The following is a 14,877-nucleotide window of genomic DNA, read 5'->3' on the forward strand; positions in this document are numbered from 1 at the left end:
CTTTAGGTAGCTAGTTACCTACCTACCCTACGTAAAAGTTCAAAAGTGGATAGGTTTTTTTTAATTACCTATTTTGGCTTATCTACAAGTTTTTAAGTGGGTACGTAGTAGTTTATCTTTAGGCTTCAATGCAAATTAAAACTTAATTATAGATATAGTCATTTAATCGTATTAATTGCAAATTTATTTTTGTGTTCATACATCATACATTATTTTACGTTTATATTTTTTAGGTTTATATTTTTCCTGATGCGATTTTAATTCACTTTTCAATTTCAGTAAGGGACGTAACTGAAATTTTAAAATTAAACTCGACTGTGGTTTACGGCCAATGCGCGAAAGAAGCGACGGCGCTTGCGCGTGAACAAAACCTCGCGGTAGGTACCTCGTTGAAAGAAGCGACGGCGCTCGCGCGTGAACAAAACCCCGCGCTACCTCGTTGCAAGAAGCGACGGCGCTCGCGCGTGACCAAAACCTCGCGCTACCTCGTTGAAAGAAGCAACGGCGCTCGCGCGTGACCAAAACCTCGCGCTACCTCGTTGAAAGAAGCAACGGCGCTCGCGCGTGAACAAAACCCGCGCTACCTCGTTGCAAGAAGCGACGGCGCTCGCGCGTGAACAAAACCCCGCGCTACCTCGTTGCTGTGGATGAGTGCCTAAGTCCTATTATCAGAAGTCCGAAAATTTTTCTCATACCATTTTACATCATAATTTAATGATCACTCTTCATATTTTTTTTTATACTATCGATCGGAACTTATAATCATCAGAATTCATAATATCACTAATCATACACCTCATCCATACTAATATTTGTTTTCATATATTTTCTTATACTCACAATCGAAACTCCTAATCATTCTAATTCATAACGCCAATATTTATAAATTTGTTTTATACTAATATTTGTTTTCATATACTCGAAATTTCTAAATCATAAGTGTCATTCGTCCGCATTATTGACGCGCAGGAGCTTGGAAAATTTCCGATGGTGTGAAATTATGTATTCAAGGAAGGATTCCGTTAGGTATGATGACGAGCGAAGCGAGGAGGGGTGTTAGGTAGAACTGCGACCCCGCCCGCGGTAGCGGCCGGCGAAGCGCCAGGACCGATCTTTTTTTTTACTAATACTTGGAATATAAATTTAATAATTAACTATATAAGTAAATCTTACTTTGAATTGGTAGTTACCAAGTTCAAATATTTTCTTATTAATGCCATTATTAATAAGAAAATTATTATGTTAGTCTGGATATGAAAGAATTTTTCTGGAAATCAACATTATGAGTTGAGATACGTTCTTATTAGACATTATGAGTAAAAATAAATATGAACACCGTTATGCAACATATTGAGTTCCGATGTTAGTAATAAAAAATTATGAACGAAAAAGTATGAGTAAAAAAAATTAAGTGATTATTATGAACACAAATCGGTAGTAAAATAAAAAATAGGAATAAGAATTTTATGAGAGTGGATATGGATCTGCTGTGGATAAATGAGTGCGTACCTACCTACATCTGCGTCGCACCGCCCGCTCATTTCAGTTGAGGCCCTAAAATCGACTTCTGCCTAGGTTTTACTTTCGTTATGTTTCGTTATCGGATTATGTGAATATTTAATTTGCCATTCTAAGTGTAGTCTCTATTCTCTTACAATCTCGTGCTAACGTCTCAGAGCGGTTTCGCTCTGCGTCCGATCCGAACCCGAGAAAATATGGTCCAGACTCCGGATTAGTCGTAAAACTATTTGTATGGTTTCGTCATCCGATTTTTCTCTGATCTAGTGCGCACTACCATAAAAAATATTTCTACACCTACTCCAGACCGTATGATCACGGGCCCGGATCGGATTCGGATCGGACGAAGTGCGAACTCTGTTCCAACGGAAGGCGAAAAAACGAACATTGAAGAATACATTGAAGAATATTTTGTCCACTTGCTTACTATTTTTTGCACCTGTTCACCTATCATTTGCTCTTAGCACAGAATAAGTATTAGTACAAGTAATAGTATAAGTAATCATGCTCTTAGTACAAACTTTCAAGGCTGTTAATGGTCACTTAAGACAATAGAACTTGTTGTATCATGTTTTAGAATGACGTTGAGAGATACATGCGATAGGGTGTCCGTCCATAGCAGGTATTTTTTTATGCCGGCCATTGGAACAGACGAAACCGCTCTAAGAGAAAAAGGTCAAAGGTCTTACTAGATCCAGCCATCCAGCAGTCTCGCTTACTTTCTCTTAAAAAATTGTAGAGCGTCAAATTCCCTACAATTTTTATTCCAATTGTTTGGGTTGTTTCAGGTGCAAAGATTGTCCATTGCGGTCCAACGGGGCAACGCGGCAATGAGGGCTATCGCGTATGAATTTGCCACTCGAGGCGCTAGTAGGTATAGCGTGAGTTCTACGAAATGTCAAATTTCATAGTTTTTGGGTGAGCTACGCGGGTTTACTTATAATTAGTACAATTTTGTGAATAATTTGCAATATCTGAAATTAATTATGGCAAATATGCGTTCCGGGGCAATGATGTCTGTGTTTTGAGACAGTTTTGTCTTTCGGAAACCTTTGTCCTCCCTTTTTTCCGAACAAAACGGGGACTATGCAACACTGTGGCATGCTCGATATTTTTATGGTACGGTTTTAAAGTGTATTAAATATGATTTTAATCTAAACTTTGTTTTCACACCCGTTAAAACAGACTTTGAAAGCCATATTTAAAACCTCACGCAACAGTGAGACAAAAAACGATACTTAGCCCTCATTGTGTATTGGGCACCTGCAGGGCTACTACAAAATTCATAAATCGAAGTTCGTATCGTACCAACCCACCGACGCTTATAATTATTTACTACGAGAGTGAGAAGGAAGGTACGATACGAACTTCGATTTTCGAATTTCGTAGTAGCCCTGTTGGTATGACGCGGGATGGTTTATTTGACTGACTGTATATTTATCTAACCTTTTTGTTATTTAATGTTTGTAGAAATATCGGATTTCCTCTGAGGATTTCCTACGCGCCACGTAGCAGTCGTAGGCCATTAGCCCCCGTAGCGGCCGCAGCTTTACACGCCTCTGGCGCGGGTGCACGGAGCGGGCGCAGTCATGCGGATGCGGTTTATCTACCTACAGGAAAAATCCGACGTACGCGACGCGTGCAGTTAGCGCTGCTCTCACACTATTTTTCAATAGGTTTCCTCCAGCTCCGTGCAAACCGTGTCAGCTAGCGTAAACCTAGGTCTAGTAGTTGAATTTAAATTCCGGGATTTTCCAAAAATCCCGTAGGAATTCCTTAAAATTAAATTATATAATATGATTTCATTAAGGTTGCATAAAAAACACCTGCGCCAAATTTCATATTCCTAATCCTAGCGATTGAAATATCGACGTTTTATCCTAATCCCGTAGGAATATGGGGATAAAAAGTAGGCTAGGTACTTACCTAACAATTTTTTGGCCAGAAAACTACCCCATTGGCAGTAATTGTAGCCAGAATGCAGAGTGATTAATGTTTTTGAGGATGTAAGTGTGTAGGTAAGGTATTGTGATAGGTAGGTATAATTTGTGTAATTAATTTGTAATGGTGGCACTTCACTTGGTATTGCGTATTCGCGTTGCGTTAATGACATCTCCGTCACTCACACTAGCAACAATATAGTGCATCTCTTTCACACACGCAAATATTTCTGCGAATATGCCAAGTGAAGTGCCAGCATAAGAGTTGTTTAGGCAATTTTGTAAGAAAGAAATGAATAAAAATTACACATTAGGTACTTACCGTAAAATGGGGTGTGAGTAGCTGTGGTGAGTAGGAAATAAATTGAAATTCCAACGTCGATAAAAAAATGTTTTCATAAATGTTGCAATTTGTTTTTTATAAATAAAAAATGTTGCCGTGCTATGAATTTCAGTTTAATATTGATACTTAATCTGTCGTTTAGTTTCATAGTTTAAACTATAACACTAAAATATAGGCAAATCCCAGCTCACCTCGTAATGGGGTCAGAAGGGATAGGAACAAATAAAAATGAAAAAACAGGCCAAGAGTGTGTCAGACACGCTCAGGATAGGGTAGCCATCACGAAAAAATCAAGAAATATTTTTCTAAAGATTTCGTATTGTGTATGTAGGTACAGACGGAATCTTCCAAGTTTTAAGTATCTTAAACTACTAATAATTCTCAAGCAATCTTAACCGTTATAATTTTCCTTGTAAATTTGATCCCACCAAAAACATACTGTAAAAAACTAGCCAAGTCTCGATGGATCTGCTTGTTTATCTCTAAAAAGTAATGAAATCTAGACAACGTCGTGCCAAGTCTAAGGTTCCTTACTGCGATTTCTTTATTATTATAGTTAATGTTGTGTGACTTGGCCGTTGACTTGTACCCACTCACGTATAAAGAATGTTGAGTCTTAAGTCTTATCCAGTAAATGTTGAGACTCAATACGCGGACAATATAAACCTTAAGATTGTTTTTTTGGAATCTTTTCTTATTTTTTATTTCAATTCCAAATTTTTATTTTTACGGTTGGTCCAACTACAGTTTGTCCAACTGATTTTCGACAGAAGAGCTCCGCGCGGGTGGAGCTCTTCTTTCTGGCTATTTTGCCCTTCGGGCAACTGAAGTTACCTAACTAACCTAACCTACCTACTTTTGTATTAAAATATAACATTTATATAAATATAAGTGGAACCTAGCAGTGGGACCAACAGTCCGAAAGGTAAACCGTAGCCTGGCTACCCAACGTTAACACTGTACCTACTCATATGTATGATCCACCGTCACATTAATTATTTAAAACTAGGTCAGTGTGAAGGCTTTGAAAGTAATTCCCCTACCTTAACTGGTGTGAACGCTCAGTGTGAAGGTGGGTCGGACCCGCAGATTACGTACTTTGCCGCGATGCCGACGCTTCTGCAGAACAGACGCCCATCGGCGTCAGCGGCATCCAGAGAAGCTAAATTATAACGCCCATCGGCATCAGCGGCATCACATGAGGGTCCACCAAGACGCCGATGGGCATGGAATTTTTAACTATTACGAAGCCAGCAATTGCTATTCCAGACGAGACTAAGTATAAAGTTTATCTCAAAAATGGTGAAGTATTCTAAATTAGTAAACTTTTTCTCAAAATATATTAGGACATATTACCCTTTCGAACCCAGCAATTTGAATTTGACATGGATTGTACATAAGGTCCACTGTCGTAACTTTTACATTTGAATTTTGAACTTGACATGGATTGTACATAAAGTCCATTGTCATACTCGGCTGGGTCCGAAAGGGTGTTTAAAAGGTTTCCAAATTTATACTTTCTTTTCATAAAAAAAAAACTGCAGGTGTATTTTTCCACCAAAAAAACCACAAGCTGTTTCAGGCCCAATAAAAAAAGTTCGGAGTTCAAACAAAATAACTCATACCGGCCATTTAAGTCGGCTGTATATAAGACTCGACAATAATGAAATTTGTAAGAGACATTATTGGCGAGCCAGCAATCTTTTTTTTAAATACTACATGCACTACGCCTTCTGAAGTAAATAATGTCAACTTTTACGCAAATTTTTCAGAAAATAAACTTACTCGTGGTACTTACTTTTTGCGTTAAATGCCTTCATTTTGTTTGTAAAAATTAGAGGTTCTTTTATTTTCAAAGGGTATGTACGATTTCGTGAAATTACTCGAAAGGTCAAGACTAAAGAAATGCCATTAACCTCTTCACCGCCACAGTCATCCAGTCGTGACAGCCAATGGAATGCCTTCAACTCGAAATAATCCTTCTGCAATGGAATTAAAAATCAAATTGATTTTTCGCTGGGTTTTTTGAACGTCACTGCATTGGTTTCGTGGAAGTGAAGAGGTGAAGAACACAAAGAACGTAAACTAGTCCTCGATATTTATTGTGTAACCCGCGATAGCATGTTTTTTTTTGCATTTAGTCATAAAACAGGTAATTAAGTAATTGGTTTGATGGTATCATGGCATAACCTAACCTATAAATAAAGATCACGTCGTAAAGCCGTTCGGTTGGTTAGTGTCATTATTTCTCATTCTCACATAAAGAGTGTCACAAAGCAAAAATCAAATATTGGTGAGGATATTTTATTCCATAATACAGCATTAAGACAAACCGGAATGTCACATTTCGCAATTTCAATATTTTTTGATTCTCATAAAAATAAAAAAAAAGACTATTCATCACACCAACCAGTGTATCCTTGAATAATTAGGTTTTAACAATTTCTTCTAAATTATTATAAAAATGCTAAGTTATAATTAATTGTGTAAGAGCAATGTACCGCTGAAGATTCTGAGCACTGTTTCCCTGTAGGTAGAAACACTTCTCAAAATGACACCGTGTTTATCTAATACATACATATACCTAAGTTACAAGAATAATCTCGGTTCGCCGTGAGAAATCCACTGTAAATGCAGGCTCGTCACAACTGGCCGTCCATTCAACCGTCGATCGGAACTATGATAATGGAAAATACATAACAGCTTACTCTACCTCGTTAACTCCAAAAAATAAACTATCATCATACAATAAGTCGTTCAAAATAAGTGGAATATGCACAAAATTGGTGGAGCCACCGTACAATTAAAAGGAGCATGTAAGTCGTTATAATAGTAAAACTCATGACAAAGCAATGTGAATAGGTTGTTTGTTGGAGGGCCGCGGCAGCTCGGTCCAGCCCCGGTCTGCGGCTGGGCTCCTGACCGCGCCCGCCCGCCCGGCCGGCGCTGCCTCCGCCATTGCCGGCCTCGCACCGGCCTAGCCTCGCCCCCGACCCGGCCTCGCCTCTAGCTCTGCCACGAACATGCTCTCATACAAATCTCCAAAATATTAAAAAGTCATCATTTGTGAATTAACTTTAAATACTTTATTACGACAACTTAATCAACATTATAGTACACATACAAAACATGTTATGCTGTGATTCGTTTTATCACGTGTTAGCTAATTACCTATCCACATCACAATGCGCGATCACACAAAAGTGTTGTTTCTTCCCTTCATTTACTGATAATAATTAATTATAAACAAAATTGTATTTTTGCATTAACTTTACACACTATATTTTGTTCATTGTCATCAGGGATCGAACAATCAAGGCATCCGAGCGAGGCGCCAGCCGGGGGCGGCGCGGGCGCCGAATGCGATGCGAGCTCGGTCGCCGGGTGACGACGTATCAGTAAGTAATACATTTATGATTCCGCACATAATACATTGTATTTTATAGCAAATAAAGTTAACATATCTTAAACCATAGTCTCTTTCAGTTATCAGATTTGTCTGTGTGGCGCACTGGCAGTTAGCGGTTGGCGTTCTTGAGTTGGTTGGAGAGCCAGTCGAGCCCCTCGTAGAGGCCGTCGCCGGAGGTGGCGCAGGTGGCCTGGATGTACCAGTTGCGGTTGCGCAGCGAGTGCAGCCCCAGCTTGTCCGTGATCTCTGCCGCGTTCATCGCGTTCGGCAGGTCCTACAACACAAGCGATCCCTCCTTACTACACTGACGCGTGACGCATCTACACACTGCCCTTCACACATACACTATGCGTGAATCGTTATCTCTATCTATTGTCAACTAGCTTCAAGGGCTTTGAGGGCGATCGAGCAGCTTAACATCAAGCACGTAGATCAGTTTTGCACAGTCCAGTTTTTTAATTTTATACCCGGTGTTGCCGCTTAGAGGATTTTCCACTAAAACGGATGCAGATAAATATCGTATTTGAATACAATTAGGTAAAGCAAAACGTTCAAACACAATATTTAACACATAAAATAACGAGTTTTGTTGACGAAGACCATTGGAACAGACAAAAAGTTGGCAACACTGCTCCAAAATATAAAATCTCATTACATTAAGCACGCGTCAGTGAACTAATACTTAAGTTGTAAATATAGTGAAAATGTCTAACTGAAAAAAAATTGCTTGACGTCAAGCAGCTCGACCTGCAAAGCCCTTTAGATGCGCGGCCGACACGAAGGTAGGCGGGTCATTACTCGAGCGTTTCAACCGCCTCATTTTCGTGGTCATATTTTTATTATAAACGGGCTGTACAATTTGATAACAATTTCGATTATGTTTTAGAAATCCTGTACTCCTACAAGATAACTTGGAAACTGTAACAGAATCTTCTACCATGTCAACAAAAATGTTCCCACGAAAATCAAAAGGAATAAACACTCGAATAATGACCCAGGCGCGTCACGGCTATATCTTGGAGATGGCATATGGTATTTGCAAACCATATCTAGAGCAACAACTGAATGAACTTAGCTTACTTTTTTATCATTCACACACTATTTGTGTGGATTACAAAAAAAATACATGGAAGTCGATAAAATGCACTTTTTTTTCAAACAAGTAAGCTTTCTTTTAGAAAACAACCAAAAATAGGAGTCTCTGAGTATAATTTATACTAAAGTCCAATTATAATATTGATTCAACAAATAGATTATTATTATGATTATGAAATTTAATTACTGAATTAACAAACATCACATAAGAATAATCCATAAGCAGGTATTCAAGGCCTGAGTGACACACTTTATTTTACTATGCAGCATAACTAGTTTAGTTGTCACTAGTCTAAAAATAAAAGTTATATGAGAGGATTGAACTCGTATCGCTTCTTAAAAATCGCATAATGAACTCGCGTTTGACTACCAAGGTTGCCTAGCATAGCTTGTGACTAGCATATGCGCAAAGCATTGAAGTCCAATGGAAAACTGCGGGAATTTCGATAAATCCCTTCTTGTCTCTTCACCGCCAGAATAATGTATCTGCCAAATTTCAAGTCCCTAGCTTCAGTGGCTTATAGTGGTTTCGAACGCGATTGCAGCGATAACTGATTTGAAGCTGATTTTGAATTTCCCGCGACTCAAAAAAAGTAGCGTCAAGTCGCCGCGTCGAGCAGCAGCGACAAGATGGCTTCTTGCAGGAATGATCTTGGCCTTGGAAGCTGATTTCTTAATCTCATTTAGTAGCAGTTGTGGCAGTGGTACAAATAAAAGAAAAAAATAACAGTGTTTTTGCCGAAATTGAAGAGGTATTTCTTTCCAGCGATAAAGCTCAACATTTTCAGCTTTATCGCTTTATATCACGTGACAAGATTTGACACTGGAAACGAGCATCGAGCGATTTCATGTGGCCGCGACCTTAGGCTATGTGTTGTCAGTCAATCGGTCATTCAGCCACATTACATTACTCTTTTATAGATAAAAGATAAAGGGTAGTCCTCCATAAAGGATACTTCATTTTATTATAAGCACAAGACTAATTTAATCCCACCAATATATAAATATGACTAATTTAATCCCACCAATGATAAATATGATGGCTGAGATGATGATAATGATGAATATTATAAATGCGAAAAATTGTAAATCTGTTTATTTGTTTGTTACCTCATCATGTCTAAACTGATTTAGATGAAATTCGGTATACAAACAGTTTGAGTCCCGGAGGACCTAGGATAGTTTTTATCCTGGAAAATTCCATAGTTCCCGTGGGATATAGGTAGTCATTCACGATGACACGTGGCGTGGTTCTTATTACAATGTCATTAATGGCTAATTTTGACAAAATCACACGTCTTCGTGGATGGCTCTAGGTATAGCGATAAACGAATTCTACGCGGACGGAGTCGCGAGCAACTGCTAGTTCTACATAATAGTTTACCTGTTTGTTTGCAAAGATCAGCAGCACAGCATCCCGCAATTCGTCTTCGCTTAACATTCGCATCAGCTCCTCGCGAGCCTCTCCGATACGCTCCCGATCATTACTGTCTACTACGAAGATGAGACCCTGAAATTATTACGAATGATGATGTCAGTCCACAATAGCTGACATCACTAGTAAGCTAGACCTGATTTTCTGGGCATGAATCCAGCTAGGACATAATTGCATACTAAATGGTTGAATAATTTGACAATTATTGTTATTTTAGAAATCACATATTACATTGGCAGTTGTACTTTGTTAAATATCTGTGACCAAAAATGACAAAAGATATTGGCAGTAATCCAGCTTGCAAATAAATTATCCCTACCAATAAAGCATTACTATATGTTTATGTGGGACAAACCATCCACAACTTGCTATTTTTTATTGACCTTGTACAGTCGAGTTCATAAGCTTGTGAGCAAAAATTTGATCAAAAATATCTGAACACAACATAAATGCACAAGTGAGTAAAAACAATTCTTAAGAGATTCTTTAAAAACGAACTAATGTTTATCACCAGTTTTTAAAGAAAATAAAAGTCTATCACATATAATTATTGGAATAGACACATTAACTTAAAGAAGTGTTCTATCTGACAACATTTTTAATTTTCATTAAATTTTTATGGAATAATCGAGAAAAACTAACAAAAATGCAACATTGCCAGCTCAGCAGGTATAAACACTCTTAAAGTGGGAAGGAATCAAAATGTCATAAATGTTAATACTGATAAGCCTGAACTTATTTAATCTGTTCTGTGTAATCAAAATTACCCAACCAAATAAGTAGAAACTTAGCTTACAGTACACTAGAAATGGAAAAAACACATGATGTAAGCCTTGTAATTTTTCATCTCTCATACTATGTTGTACAAAAAGGTACTATAGGTACTATGTTGTACAAATTTTCTTTAATGTTTAGTTTAAAATAACACCTGTACCTATTATTTTCGTATGCGTTCGATTTTATTAAATAATGGTACAAAAATATCCATATGTGAAGAGCACCCTGACATCTCATATTAAGGACTATGCTAGAATAATGGTCACACATTCAACTTTCACCTGTCACTTTCAATCAGGAAGTGATAAATGGGCTGCTTATTTCACAAATAATTATAAAACTGTTTAAAGGAAAGAGTTCTAAAGCAACATATAAAAAGGATTGCTTGTTGCTACTAAATGTCACTATTCAAGTTTATCTTCATGTAACAAGTTGCTTAGGAACTTTATTATTATCATTCACCATAAGATTGAACTACCTAAGTACCTGTGTATTTTGGAAGTAATGCCTCCACAGTGGTCGGATTTTGTCTTGGCCGCCAACATCCCATACGGTGAAACTGATGTTTTTGTATTCTACAGTCTCCACATTAAAACCTGAAAATTTCAAAATCATGAAATTGTAACTAAGTAGAACTTTAGGCAAAAGCCAGGAAAAAAAAGATTATGATTGAGGAGGCGTGAACTGAACAGTGTTTCGTCCCAACTCCATCAGTGAACCTTTGAAAATTAAACTCCAGCTTAATTAGCAAAATTTTTATTTTCCCATGCAGTCAATATCAAAATCAACTAGCAACATCAGCTTTTTGTTGCTAGTACAGTGCTTCTATCCTATCCTATCCTGCTACATATTTAAACCAATGAAAAACAAATATGCTGCTAATTATCCTAATGATGGTACACTCAATAAATATTTTTAAGCCTATAGCACTAAAATAGTAAACTTTCTAGTTTTATGTAGTTGAGTGGCGAGTTCTGAAGGTGTTCTATGATGCAAGACGAGGCAACATAATATAAAATGGATGCACGAAAATGAGAAAATAAAGTATTTAGAGATTTACAGAAACAGATGGCCAAAAGGAATGTATTTCTCATCAATCAAATCAAACAGCAAACTTTTATGAGTTACAAATTCTGCAACATTGAACATTTCTTGTCTCAGGAATTGTTTTGATCATTCCACAAATCTTCCTACTATATATATCCCAGATTTAGTTAATAGTATTTGTTTTTGAAACATAAGCTTGAGTTCTGAAGGATAACACACTAATGCAGTGGTATGTCTTAACCAGTGGGACATCGTCAGGTGACAAGAAGTCACGAATTACCACCTTAAGTCAAGAGGGAAAATCAAACTTATGCATAGCATCATAAGGTTAATATTCCACTGATTTTTTTTGCAGTTAGTGACTTTTGCTTGTCCCCCAACAATATTACTTTCAATTACATGATGTGGCAGATGGACTTTGGCACAAATTCATGCATAGTGGCAAAATATAATTGCCTCTTTAACTTAAGTAGCTACACTCTTCACAGTGGTAATGAATGTTGGTGGAAGATCAGTAGTAAACTTATCAGATTACAATAAAAATTATAAAAAAAGATTATTTTAATCTTTGCATGGATTTTTGTCCTAGTAATTCAGTATAGAATAAAATAAACTTTATTGTTTAGCCGTGTTACATAGATGGTATTAAAATATTATAATTTTTAGGTTCCAACGGTTATCCACTTCGAGTGTGTATTTAGTGTGTGTGTAGTCATAATAATCTCAACAATTTGACAGTTAAGCAAAAAACAATATCAATGTGGCAGTCTCACTAAGCAGGTCACTCAAAGAAGAAACATTAGAATGTCATAAGAATCAATATTGCAATTTTTATGACACATTTGCAATTATTATTATCTCTTTCCAACCTAGGTCGAGTATGAAAAGGACTATGATAATGGACCTTGAGAAACTGACAATAATAAGGTATAAATTATAGTTATCCCTCACGATTGTATCAGTTTGAGCAGAAAGAGTTATAGTGATTAAAACTATTGCTGTTATTATACATTACAAATAAAACAAGTTTACTAAGTAGGTTAATTACATTTCCTGGATCATGAACCCTAAAAATTAATCATACTAATTTATTACTATAAAGTAACTATACCCAGAAATGTAAAGTAAAATGATAAGTTAATCTTGATGACTAATACAAAAAAACTCATGATTATCAGTGAGCATATGTTAGATGGACAGATTGTTTAGTGCTAGTTGTATACATACTCACCAATAGTTGGGATTGTTGTAACAATTTCTCCTAATTTGAGTTTGTACAGAATTGTGGTTTTACCAGCGGCGTCGAGACCAACCATCAATATTCTCATTTCCTTCTTGCCAAATAGGCCTTTAAATAAATTTGCAAACATATTCCCCATTTTTCAGCCTTGTATGTATTCTGAAAGAGAAAATAATAATTATTTTAAAAAGACATTCTCCGTGAGTCATCCCTCCATCAGTCTACACGTTAATCAATGATAATGACATGGCAAGTTGCTGGAATCCCGCATAGAAAAATTTAATTATTTTTATGTTAATGCATTATATACGAAACGATTCACTGAAAATTCTAACTGAGATATAGCGTTTACCGATAACTACCCCTTGGGCGAGAGTTAACCCTTATACTTTCAACAAAGATCAGCTAGCGAACACCGTTGTAAGGAGCTGCGGTCACCACCCTCGGCTTGTAGCGTCGTCATATCACAACTTTTACACGTTCTTGATGGATAAATGAATTTTAGACCACTTAAGAGAAGTTAAAATCAAGTAATACTTACGTTTCCACACAAAAATACCTTCACTAACGAGAAAAAAACGCTATACTTAAAACGAAATCTCAGAAATCCGCTGGATGTCAAAATGGCGGCGAACGTGGAAGTTGTTCGTGCTTATGCCACGTATCGTTGAAAGTGGCCAGGAACAATAACGTTATAGATTTGGACAATAACAGTTTTCTTGCCAAATTGAATTTTACTTAAAATAAGTAGCTAAAGTAGTACAAAAATATAGAAAGTATCATTAAGTATTAATTTATTTAATTACTGCCAGGCCAGTGCGTATGAATCTTTATTCTGGGAATGCAATTTATTTCGGTACTTCCGGGCGTTATTTTTGATGGCTGGAACAGTTATTAAATGTTGCTATGACATAGTTTCTAAATTTCTACTTTGTTGTCACGTGGTTGTCCCGCAACAGGGGTGCGAACTTAGGGGTTTTACCCCTAAATTTAGGGAGGACTCAGGGAGCACGAGCATGGGATGGGATTATTTTAGGGTACCTACATACATAGTTCTGTTTTAGGTGTTGTTGTTGTTTCTTTAAAAAAATATGGCTCTGTCCATCGGAGGACAATTTTGCCAGTGTCTAGTAGTTTTTGCCGTTGTACGGTAAAAAAATTCTAAAACGAAATATGAGAGGTAATGGTGGATGAACGATGACAGCGCGAATTCTGTTTTAGGTGGTTTTAACTTAAGCCCTGAGATGGTAGATGTCGCTGTCATCGTTCATCCACCATCACCTCTCATATTTCGTTTTCTAGATTTTTTTTACCGTACAACGGCAAAAACTACTAGACACTGGCAAAATTGTCCTCCGATGGACAGAGCCATATTTTTTTAAAGAAACAACAACAACTTAAGCCCTGTCCCGCAAGACCCGCTGTATAGCAATGTCAAGAGAAGTGTCAAAAAATGTAAACAAAATTATTTAGCTACAAGTATTCCACTTTTAATTAATCTTAGTGATTCTGATAGCAAGAACACAGACATGGAAATAACGGCCTGGTTAGCGCAGCCGCCAAAGTATACGACCTTTAGAATAAACAGGATGAAAATCTTTGATATTGAAGTATTTAAGCAATTTTTAGAGAAGGTTCGTAAAGTTTAGGAATGCATTCTATTCTACACTGCATTGGACCCATACTATTCCTTAACGTGATATCATTTTTGTAGCAACGTGAAGATCTACATATTTTGGAAGCTCCTACGTTTTACTGTCTAACTGCGGACTGCTTAGTTGTAGAGCAATGGCCTGTGGATGTAAAACCAGAAAACAATAACAGTGAAGTTATTGTAGATGCTATGTGTGGCGCAGCAGTGCTGAGGGGTGCTCATGTGTTTGCCCCTGGAGTAATGGGACTACCTGCAGGTTATTTTTATTTTATTTTGCTTGCATGTTTATTTGTTTATTGACTTTATGTTTGGCTCGATAATGACCTAATTTTAAGAACTATGTATCTACAGTCCTACAACATAAAATGCAATAACATTTGAATTTGGACTTTCTTGCCAGCCAGACTAGCCTAGTCTCC

The 14,877-nt window shown here is 37.1% G+C and overlaps 1 protein-coding gene across 2 annotated transcripts; it reads right to left on the reverse strand.

The window, feature by feature from the left end:
• Positions 1 to 6,864: 6,864 nt before the first annotated feature.
• On the reverse strand, positions 6,865 to 13,436 carry LOC141436732 (ADP-ribosylation factor 1). 2 transcript variants are annotated; one of them, XM_074099755.1, is made up of 5 exons: positions 13,346 to 13,436; positions 12,796 to 12,963; positions 11,004 to 11,113; positions 9,690 to 9,815; positions 6,865 to 7,484 (listed from the first exon to the last, which is right to left on the reverse strand). In XM_074099755.1, the coding sequence occupies exons 2-5, from the start codon at positions 12,941 to 12,943 to the stop codon at positions 7,320 to 7,322; spliced, it is 549 nt and encodes a 182-aa protein (XP_073955856.1). In that variant the 5' UTR covers positions 12,944 to 12,963; positions 13,346 to 13,436; the 3' UTR covers positions 6,865 to 7,319. The 2 variants fall into 2 exon arrangements, with proteins under 2 accessions (XP_073955856.1, XP_073955857.1); XM_074099756.1 differs by lacking the exon at positions 13,346 to 13,436 and adding an exon at positions 13,157 to 13,175.
• Between the last annotated feature and the right edge of the window lie 1,441 nt (positions 13,437 to 14,877).

The sequence above is a fragment of the Choristoneura fumiferana genome, chromosome 17, assembly GCF_025370935.1.
Source record: "Choristoneura fumiferana chromosome 17, NRCan_CFum_1, whole genome shotgun sequence".
Lineage (NCBI taxonomy): Eukaryota > Metazoa > Arthropoda > Insecta > Lepidoptera > Tortricidae > Choristoneura > Choristoneura fumiferana.

Excerpts from the sequence above, each read along its gene's own strand:
- LOC141436732 (XM_074099755.1), bottom strand. The coding sequence starts at position 12,943 with ATGGGGAATATGTTTGCAAATTTATTTAAAGGCCTATTTGGCAAGAAG. Across the intron at positions 11,114-12,795 it reads TACAACAATCCCAACTATTG|GTTTTAATGTGGAGACTGTA; the intron begins GTGAGTATGTAT and ends TGAAATTTTCAG. Across the intron at positions 9,816-11,003 it reads ATTACTTCCAAAATACACAG|GGTCTCATCTTCGTAGTAGA; the intron begins GTACTTAGGTAG and ends TAATAATTTCAG.